Source organism: Agrilus planipennis, unplaced genomic scaffold (genome assembly GCF_000699045.2).
Source record: "Agrilus planipennis isolate EAB-ADULT unplaced genomic scaffold, Apla_2.0 scaffold93, whole genome shotgun sequence".
Lineage (NCBI taxonomy): Eukaryota > Metazoa > Arthropoda > Insecta > Coleoptera > Buprestidae > Agrilus > Agrilus planipennis.
Genome location: NW_020438867.1, coordinates 508,717 through 518,996, shown reverse-complemented (window position 1 = coordinate 518,996; position 10,280 = coordinate 508,717). Strand labels below are relative to the sequence as shown.

Below are 10,280 nucleotides of genomic sequence, written 5' to 3'. Positions count from 1 at the left end.
CGTCTGCCCATTCTATTTTCATTTTCTTAAGTCCTTTTTCCAAATTGTTTTCCTTGGTTGCTGCTTCAGAAATAGCTTCAAATTTATCTAGATAATCTTCCAACCCGTAATCTAAAACTTTTCCCAACGTAAGATCATCATCAAGAATAATTGGAAACCCGACTATTTCGGAAATTTTCTCCCAATGTCTTGGTTTCAGGCCTGGGTTTCCTAGAGATTGTATCATGGGCATATTTTCCTTAAATTTCTCAATTTGCGTTCGTACCTACATATATATATGAATACATTTAAATTTATCGAGTTTATAATTCATTTTTTAAGAAGGATATTACAGTTAGTAAATAAATAAAAAATTGAAAAACAACAGAACAAAAAAAAAATACTTTTATTTATTATATACCTAAATATATTGTATAAACATGAAGAAAAATAAAAATAATAATTAATGGCTTTCGACTCTTTTCAGTTACAACTGCAATGCATATGAGATCAAATGAGAAGCAAAACTGTTCTACTAGATACTTCAATAAAAAGAACATAAACGTCAAGTATACATTAAAACAATAATAATCACCCAAATGTAGATGAAGAGCACCAAACAATGTTCTGTAGCATCTATCAGTTAGCGGTGTTATTACAAGCCTGGACGCATTTCCCAAATATTCGTACCCATATTTCAATGTGGAGTTTATCATACGGGTTACAATTTGTTTTTTCTAATAATGATTTATGGACATTAAACACTAATATACTATTATTTTTCAGTAAATCGAAATCAGTAAAAAAATTCTCCAAAGTAAATACTACTTGCAATTAAATAAATAATTAATTAAAAGAATTAGAATGTTATTTAAGTAAAATGATAATTGAAATGAAGAAGAATCTACATCAATAATGGGGCGAATTGATATTAATTTAAAATAAATTAACAGTGGATCTGATCTATTAATTTTTAGTTACACATTAATTTTGGTGAATTATTAAAATCATTACCTCCCAATAATATCGTAAGTTGGATAACCATTGGAAATCATCGATACTTCTAACTTGTAGATCCACCATTTGCCCCAGTACATCTCTTGCATGAACATCCAATACAATTAGAGCACCTAAAAGCCATAAAATAATTCTTAATAAAGTAAAATCAGAAATTGACCCAATTAAATGTTTTTTTTTTCGTACCTAAAGTAATACGGTTTTGTGTATTCAACCTTCCTCTCACTAGATCAACCACTTTACCTATTTGGAAGTTGCAGGAATCGTAATATTTTCGCATATTAACTACACTTTGCTGAATGGCTGCATTCACTTCAGAAGTCCAGAAAGTCATTGCAATGCATTGAACCTGAAAAAAGTAGAATTTTAATTGTTCAGTAGTAATTTCTTCAGTTAAGGTTGATCAAATTACAGCTTGACCAGGCCACATAAGGACCCAAGAGTCTCTGGCTCTTTTCGGGTAATCAAGAATGGCAAACTCCACTATTTTATGGACTGATTTTTTCATATCCACTTCCAGTTCGACTAGCCATTTTTCTACTTGACCTTTGGCCAAAGAAGTCTGAATTACGTCGACAAGTGGTACCACTTCTCCTTCAGAAGATTTCATGTGAGTAACGTCTAAAGCCTCTGTAAATGTAAGTTTCGCTATTCCTTCGAAACATTTCTTCAGATGAGGCTGCACTCTATAATATAAACAAATCCATTTTTAAAAATACTAATTATTTATTTGAAGTGAAACTTCTTTACGCACGGTAGGGTAAGTAAGTTCATGCGAGTTGCTATGTAACGAAATCATGCAACGCATTTCCTCCGCTATCTGTCCCTATGTATGCTTAGGTCTTTAAAACTACGCAACGGATTTTAATGTGGTTTTTTTAATAGATAGAGTTATTCAAGAGGAAGATTTGTATGTATAATACATGCATAATATAGTAGAGAAACACTGATAATTTTAGAGGTTTGTAATGTGATGTCGTAAATAAACTCATTTTTTTGCACTTACATTGTAAACGCTGGCTGGACCCTACGAGATAGATCAAAATAATATACTACACTATTGTACACCTTAAAAAGGTCTACAAAAAAGTCCGTAATGGTATATGTCTATCTCTTAGGGATAACCCACAATAACCATTTTTTTATCCTTTACTTTTTACGAGAAATAATGGCTTATTTACGAAGCTATTTTATGCAATACAGCATTAATCCTTATCCAATTAAGTACTTTTAAATACATTGTACATTTAATATAGATCAATGTGGCCCTTTACAGCATGTAATTTAAATGAATATTTTCGAATTAAAATGCAGGGACATAGCGGTTGCGGCGGTACCGACCAGTTTGTATTGTCCAATGACAAAAAAGCTGTGATTGTTGTATATATAAAGACATTCTATAGTATATTTACTATCAGCATTGCACCCGTGCGAAGCATAGTGTACAAATAATACCATTAAACCAATTCCTTAACCCCTATCCCGGTNTTATAATAATAATAACACAAAAAAAATAAGAATTATATTAGCTAGTTATTTTCGTATATAATGTGTATCAGAGTAACTACATTAGGACCAATTTGAGACTATTATAAATCATTGAACTGAATGCAAAATATAAGTAGTGTAATATAAATAAATTAATACGCTTCTTAACCCCCATTTTCACACAGAATTTTTTTAACAGAAATCTAATATCTTTTGCAAAATCAACTTGAAAAATTACAACAAGTCCCTTATTTTTACAAATTTCGAAATAATGGCAAAAACCGAAGTCAAATTTTACCCTCAGGCAACGTAGTGCGCATGCACTCGAGAAAGAAAACCTTTCCGCTTCCGCCTCATCGTAAAGTAAGCGGGAACCGCGTAGTTATTAACGGTACGACCCACCTAGTGTTGTATAATTCTGTCTCGGCGACTGAAGTTGCATCATCAGCTAGTAATAAATAAATGATATGCAAATCAAGAAGAGTGTACTTTGATGCAAAGCTATTATATAGCTTGTCTTAAACGAAAACAATAATGCAACGCTAATAATTATTTTAATTATTACTATCTGTTTCTTACCGATATTTTGTGTACCACAATTGAAGTATCTGTTGCATACATGGATTTACAATATATAGCCATCGATTAATTTGTAATTTGTTGAGATCATACGATTTTTGCCACTTGGGACCCAAGAGTACAACCTCCCTCCTTTCAGCCGAATCAAACTCTGCAGCAATTGATTCTGTCACAGTAGGGTCTTTAAGGACATAATCAACAATTGCTTTTTTGTTAGCACTCATAAAATCCTCCCTTAAATCTTGAATGCAAACACCAAGCATGTCGGTCCATCTCTTCCACTTTTCGGGAATCAATTTTAATATCTAAAAAATCTTCAATCATAACACGAAATAAATAGTCATGAAGGCATAAAATTGAAAGACCACTGAGCAATTTTATTGAATGAATCAGTGCATTACTAATATGGATTTGCCTTTGGTTGTTTAATATTTTTCTCGAAATTTTCCAATCGTAGGTAATCAATTTTATATATTTTTAAGAATATACCGATCTTTTTTAACTGAATATTCTACTTTTTAAAATTCTTCAAAATTTAACAAAATCTGTTCTTTTTCTTTAATCCATAGTTTTACAATCTTCATCAATAATTTGGTTTTAGTAACAATTTCAGGATGGACATTTCTTTATTTATTTGTTGTTTGACTAATTAGAGACATATTAGAAGCAGAAACAGGAGTTGAGAGGAGTAGTAGGCCTAGATTAGATTATAATTTTAGGGAAATTGGACAGGCAAGAGTGAAGGTACTTGTCCAACCAGGCTTAAGACTGACCCTATGATGATGATGATGAAAAAAATTGTGTTTAGTTGAAATGTTTTTTTGAACTAGTTCTGTCCTGATTCGGGTTTAAAGGCAGTTGTAGGTTGGAGATGTTTTGTGTAATGCCCACATCCAGGATCGGAGATGGAAGGACCTCTGAAGCCAGCCACTCCTGCTAGCGAAACGTTAGGAAGCAACTCCAACCTTTAGACCGAATCAAAGTAGTATCAGTTCCCATACTAACCGCGAAAACCTTTTTTAACTCCTTTTTTCTCGGTACGATTGGATGCTTTCTATTGTAGAAAACATCTGATAATGTTAAACGGGACATTAAATATACTTAAAAATGTAGGGATGAGTTTCAGAGATAGAAGAGTGATAGTTTGTATAAAGAGCAACAGGCACTTATAGAGCTGGAGCAGTAACGTAGAGAAGTAAATATTGAGAACGCAATCAACATTATTAAAGACAGTACAACTGTAGGGATAAATACACAGGGGCAAAAGATTAATGCTTAGATTTGCTGATGATATAGCAGTATTAGCATCCAGCACGGAGAAGTTAGAGATAGCTTTAAATACAATGGAAGCAGAATTGACAAAACAGTACTTTATGAAAATAAATAAAAGTAAAACTAAAATACTGAAATGCAAGGGAAGAAAAATTAGGGAAAGAGCGAATATAAAGAGAGGAGATGAAAAATTAGAAGAAGTGGCTTATTTTAGGTATCTAGGAGTTTAGATAAGTCAGGACGGAAGGAGTAGTAGGGATATAAAGCAGAGGGTAGCGCAGGGTCAAGTCGTCTTTAATAAAAAGAAGTCACTTCTATGTTCGCAAATGGTTAATTTAGAAATTCGGAAAAGGTTGTTAAAGGTGTTCAAGGTGTATGTTTTGGAGCATAGATAATGGGCGCGGTGCAAAAGATGAGGTTAGAAGTGTTCGAAATGTGGTATTACAGGCCAATGATGAGGATACCGTGGACAGAGAAGGTTAGAAATGAAGAGGTATTAAAAAGAATAAGAGAACAGAGGGCTCTATGGAAGTGAATAAGAAATAGGTGAGATAGGTTGGTAGGACACCTTTTCAAACATGAAGGTCTAGTCAGAGACATATTAGAGGTAGAAACGGAAGTTAGGAGGGATAGAGGTAGACCTAGATTATATTACTGTTCACAAATACTTAAGGATGTGGGATGTTTTAGTTTTAGGGAAATGCGAGGATTAGCTTAGGATAGGAATGGGTGAAGGTACGTGTCCAACAAGTCTTAGGACTGACGACCTTATGATGATGATGATGAGAATCCTTATCTTAAGAATTGAACACTTTTTGAAATAATTCCTAATATCGTTATCATTGATGACAATTATAAGCTTTTTCCCATAATTTGATTTTAATCTAATTTAGTTCGAACAGTTACAGATTTTTCCTGATCGTTGTTATGTAAATATAGATACATTTAAGCAAGAAGATTCTGAATATCTAGTTCGAAAAAATCCGAAATATTACAAAAAAGAAAATAAAAAGTTTTTGTTTCTTTTACATCACAAAGAGATAATTAAAATTGCATTGAAAGTGTTATAGTTCAAAAAAAATAAACAAACGAAGTATTTGCCTCCTCTAAAACTTTTTCATCAATAGGAGCAACATGAATTGTATCTACACCATATCTGATATAATAATAATATCGAAGAATTTCTCTTTCTTCAGGCGTAGGAACTTCTTCAGGATCCACTTCCATATTATCCTCCTCCTGTTTATTTATTAATTCGACCAATTTTTGGCGAAATTCCTCCCTTCTCTTACGCAATATTGTATAATGTTTCATTTTTTCTTTACGCGCGGCAACTATAATCAAATTAAAATTTATGTAAATTGCAAGGGGATAAATAAACTAAAAAAACAATCGAATACTTTTTTGTTTTTCCTGTTTTAAATATTTGTGATATCTAGGGTATGCGGATGCCAAAATGGGTCTAAGTTTTTCTGGGGGTAGTTTAAAGAGTGGTTGATTTTGAACGTTATAATCACAGGGTAAGAGGACCTTTGGAATTTTTATTTTTAAATCTGGTCGACTTTCTAAATAAGCCATCTTTTCAGCTAATTTGCGTTTCAGTTTTTCTCTTTCTACTTGCTGTTTGAAAGACATTCTGTTTTCTAAAAGAGAAAATGTGAATTAATTAAGAAAATCTTTTTACGTAAAATGATGTTGTTTATATGTTGCACTTCTGATCAATTTATTTATAGTACAACAAATGGAAATAATTTAAATTTCTTCTTCTTGTTACTGTCAAAGATAATGGCCGCCATAACAATAAATTTAAATTTTTGCCGCTTAAAAAATTAATAACGGAAAATGCAATAAGCGTGTGTTTTAAAGAAGAAAACTGAAAACATTACATGCTGTATTAGTGTAAAAGCAACAAATGACGCATTCAATTGAACATAATTGTGGCAAATTCAAATGTTACAAGTAGAGTGCTGATTCTCTAAAGTTAATTATATTTTACTTACTATTTTTTGTTCTGACCTTCTTTTAGTGAAAAGAATGTTAAACTAATAATAGTTTGTACGAAAGCTTTATATGATATTAAATCAAAAGCTTTTTATATTAATAAATAAGCACGTTGTCATGGAAAAGTTGTCATGCTGAAGGCACTAATGGGTATCACCAAGATATCAAATACGCCGATGAAATGAACGTGTTCCTGACATGCGTGCCTTATCTATGGTGTTGTTGATGGATCGATAAATTCAATGGTACTGCATAACCTATAATAATCTATCAATAACCTATGCAACATTATTTAATTTTCCTTATTAATATCTGTGTGTTTTAGAAATGTATTCCCAGCTTATATTAAAAAGATTTTTTTGTAACAGCAATTCATTGTTTGCTGCAGAGAAGTCCCTGCTGGCCACTCTTCGAAAAAAGACAGGTTATACATTTTCAAATTGCAAGAAGGCTTTAGAGTTAAACAACAACGATCTCACAAAGGTTTTAATTAAAATGGTAATGTCATTATGTTCATTTAACTTCATATTATTAAGGCAGAGTCCTGGTTACATGAACAAGCACAAGCTTTGGGTTGGTCAAAAGCAACCAAACTAGAGGGACGAAAGACAAATCAAGGATTAGTAGCAGCAACTGTTCAAAACCAAAATGCAGTACTGGTGGAAATTAATTGTGAGACTGATTTTGTTGCAAGAAATACTAATTTCCAAGAAATGGCAGAAGCTGCAGCAAGGGCTTGTATAGAATTCTCAAAGAAGTATGCTCTTGGTGAAAATCCTTTAATAAAGGTATTGTTAAAATTATAGTACCCTCACATTTCTTGCATTATTAGTATTAAATATTTTAGATCGACTTAGAATCCAGACAGTTAAATGAGCTGCCAACTGCAGATGGTAAGTTACTATCAGATCAACTGGCACTTATGATTGGATTGGTTGGAGAGAATGCTTCCCTTAAAAGAGGAATTTGCTTCAAAGCTGCTGAACAAATACATCTTTCTGTATACACACATCCCTATGGAAATGAAAGAAATGGGATTTTATTGGGAAAATTTGGAGGTGTTGTAGCCTTTCGACAAATCAGACCAAGTGGTGTTGATATTAAAAAATTAGGGAAAGATTTATGTCAACATATCGTTGGGATGAATCCTGACAGGATTGGGACAGTGTTTGACAAACCAGCTGGAAACACTGATGATGAGAAATGTTTAATTTATCAAGAGTTTCTGTTAGATAGTGAGTGGACTGTTGGTGATTTGCTGAAAGAAAATGGAATTGAAATAATAGACTTTAAGAGATTTGAATGTGGTGAAACAGATAAACGAATTGAAGAAGATACTCCAGAAAAAATAACAACTTGTCAGTAACTGTAGACATAATACTATATAAGAATAAATTCATGTTATATTTGAATTCTCTGTTTATTTTGTAATGTAATTTTACTAAATGATTTCTGCCTTAAATTGTGGAGCATATTAAAATGACATTTAATGCACTTTTACTTGTTTTTATTGTATTTTGATTGAAATGGTACCTTATTTTTAACTTTAAAGTGAAAATTTATTTATAAATACCATTTAATTTAGAAAAACCATGTAGTTGTTAAACTAATTTAAAGTTATTTAGAGTTTGCTTTCACCACAAGGATAATAAAAAAAAGTATATCAAAATGTACTTTAAATTTGATATGAGGTTAAATCTTTGCTTATTATTTGCTGTGTTTAAAATTATCAAAAGTTGTCTACAGCAGATGCTTGACAGTGTGTACCGAAAAAACAAGGTCTGTTCAGATTATCAATTAGTTCACGTTAAGGGATGCATTTTCTTTCTTTCTATTTAAACTCATTTACATAGACTCAGGGGTCCAATTGGCATCTAGAAATTTAAATATAAAGTTTCTAGATTGCCGAGACTGTTATATGTTCTTATTCATTGTGTAGGGTTTGTTTACTACTAGATATACAAATTGTAATCTAGTAGTTTACAAATATATTCAGAGGACTTCCTATTATAGATTCGATATTGATTGGTAAAACCAATTTTAATTTAAAGACGTTTTAGGTAAGACTGGATTATTAAAAATTGTATTAAATATATTTTTTTCATATATACTAGTTCCCCCTGCCCTTTTTATTGCTCCACTATGACGTAGTGTCGGCCATCATTCTTTCCTAATTGTTGCAGTTGTCGGCCATCATTCTTTTCTAATTGTTGCAGTTGTCGGCCATCATTCTTTTCTAATTGTTGCAGTTGTCGGCCATCATTCTTTTTCAATTGTTGTCGTATTGTCACTGATGTCGGCCATTATGNATACTACTTTGCTCTGTGCTGACAGCACTCATAATTTTTTTATATATAATATTATTTAAATACTGATGACAAAATATTAATATTTGTATTTAAATACATATTTTGTTTGTAATACTGAATAAATTTTGAAATACTAGTTATGATGTTTTTTGTATTTTACCCAAGTATGCTTAAATGTGATAAATAAGCATACAAACAAATATAAACCACTAATACAGTAAGGTGTGGATAGCTACTTAGAATAACTGGTAGCTTTAGTATTTTTTAGTCGATATGTGGTCAAATTTTTAATTATTTTCGTTTAAAATTATCAAAAGTTATTTACATTTACAACACAGAAAAATGAAATTTAAAAGCTTGAGCCTCGATCAGACTAAACTTGTTGAAGATTGGAGTCCAAAGTCGGAGTAGAGGCATAGATTATTAATGATTAATGAAATTATTTTATACTAGATATTACCTACTGGACGCAATAAAGCTATTTAATTAAAAAAGTTTCCATGCCTTTAAAATTTAATTTTATTTTTAACTTTTCATTCACAGAACATTAAATACTAACCTGTGAATGATAAAACTTTTCCAAACTATATAAGGTCGTCCATAAAATACGTCTTTCAGAATTTCACCTTTTTGGAGCTCTCCCACCCCCTAACTCGCACTTTTAGCGACCCCTCTAACAAATATGATGTCCCCCTCCTTATTAACGATTTTTTTGTGATTAAAAGTAGCAATGAGAATTCGTTTTTATGGTAATCAAAAATTTTAAGAATTGCCAAATTATGAAAAACTTTAAAATAAAATTAATGAACTGCTAACGCATTTTCTTAGACCCTTCCTCCTTCCATGTCATATCTCGTTACGCTAAGCAGTACTCCTTCCTTCCTTTTATTTGCGAACGTATTTTAGAAACTACCCCTATTAGAATTATTTATTTATTTATTGTAATTTTAAAGAAATATAAATAACTGTTGAAGAAATTTAGAATTTTACTTATCTACATTTTTTAGCTCTTTTAGCAAGATAAACCTCTGTCAAAGTCCCGTAGCCTTTATATATAGAGTTACAAGTTAAATCCTAAATTAATATTTACTAGTCCTAAACAAATAACAAAATGGTAACCTTGCTGTAAACTAGTATAATTCATGTATTTATATAATATTTATTTAGCAAAAGTTTTTGTTTACTGTTCTTTCCCTTGTACTTTATTAATTGTTTACATAAAAAGGATTTACAGCATTTCAAGAAAAACGAAAAATTATATTATTATTTTGTACATTGACCTACATTAAATCAAAAGTTGGGTAACTTGTGCCATATTCGAAACTTGTCCTTCTCTTTTATTTACTCTTAGACAATCTTTATCCAAAACAAAATGAAAGAAGAATCCTTTAGACGGAAAACAGCAGTTGCATTGTAAAAGATTAAGAGGATTGTGGCTTACTTTTTTATTGATAAATATTCATTAATGTTACCGTTTTACCTCATACCTACGATCTATATTATAAAAAGCTATTGACCGCTGTTGTCTTCGATACTGATTTCAATATGATAATTATTCTTGATGAAAGTTAAAAATGTACATATCTAATTTGTAAATGATTAAAGGGGCACCATGGGGCAAAGAATAATAAAATG

At 31.3% G+C, this 10,280-nt stretch overlaps 2 protein-coding genes across 2 annotated transcripts in view; one reads left to right on the top strand and one right to left on the bottom strand.

Annotated features, from left to right (window-relative positions):
- The window catches only part of LOC108739688 (dynein heavy chain 7, axonemal-like), a 40,234-nt gene extending 33,796 nt beyond the window's left edge, over window positions 1-6,438 (bottom strand). Inside the window, exons 1-4 of the mRNA XM_025976093.1 lie at window positions 6,336-6,438; window positions 5,736-5,978; window positions 5,437-5,669; window positions 3,064-3,368 (exon numbers count right to left, since the gene is read on the bottom strand). Coding sequence (XP_025831878.1) covers window positions 3,064-3,368; window positions 5,437-5,669; window positions 5,736-5,970 — 773 coding nt within the window. The 5' untranslated portion in view covers window positions 5,971-5,978; window positions 6,336-6,438. The remainder of the gene's footprint in view (window positions 1-3,063; window positions 3,369-5,436; window positions 5,670-5,735; window positions 5,979-6,335) is intronic.
- A 132-nt stretch (window positions 6,439-6,570) lies between these two features.
- On the top strand, window positions 6,571-7,748 carry LOC108739692 (elongation factor Ts, mitochondrial). Its single transcript, XM_018473706.1, has 3 exons — window positions 6,571-6,819; window positions 6,873-7,124; window positions 7,184-7,748. The coding sequence occupies exons 1-3, from the start codon at window positions 6,664-6,666 to the stop codon at window positions 7,700-7,702; spliced, it is 927 nt and encodes a 308-aa protein (XP_018329208.1). The 5' UTR covers window positions 6,571-6,663; the 3' UTR covers window positions 7,703-7,748.
- The last annotated feature ends 2,532 nt before the right edge of the window (window positions 7,749-10,280 follow it).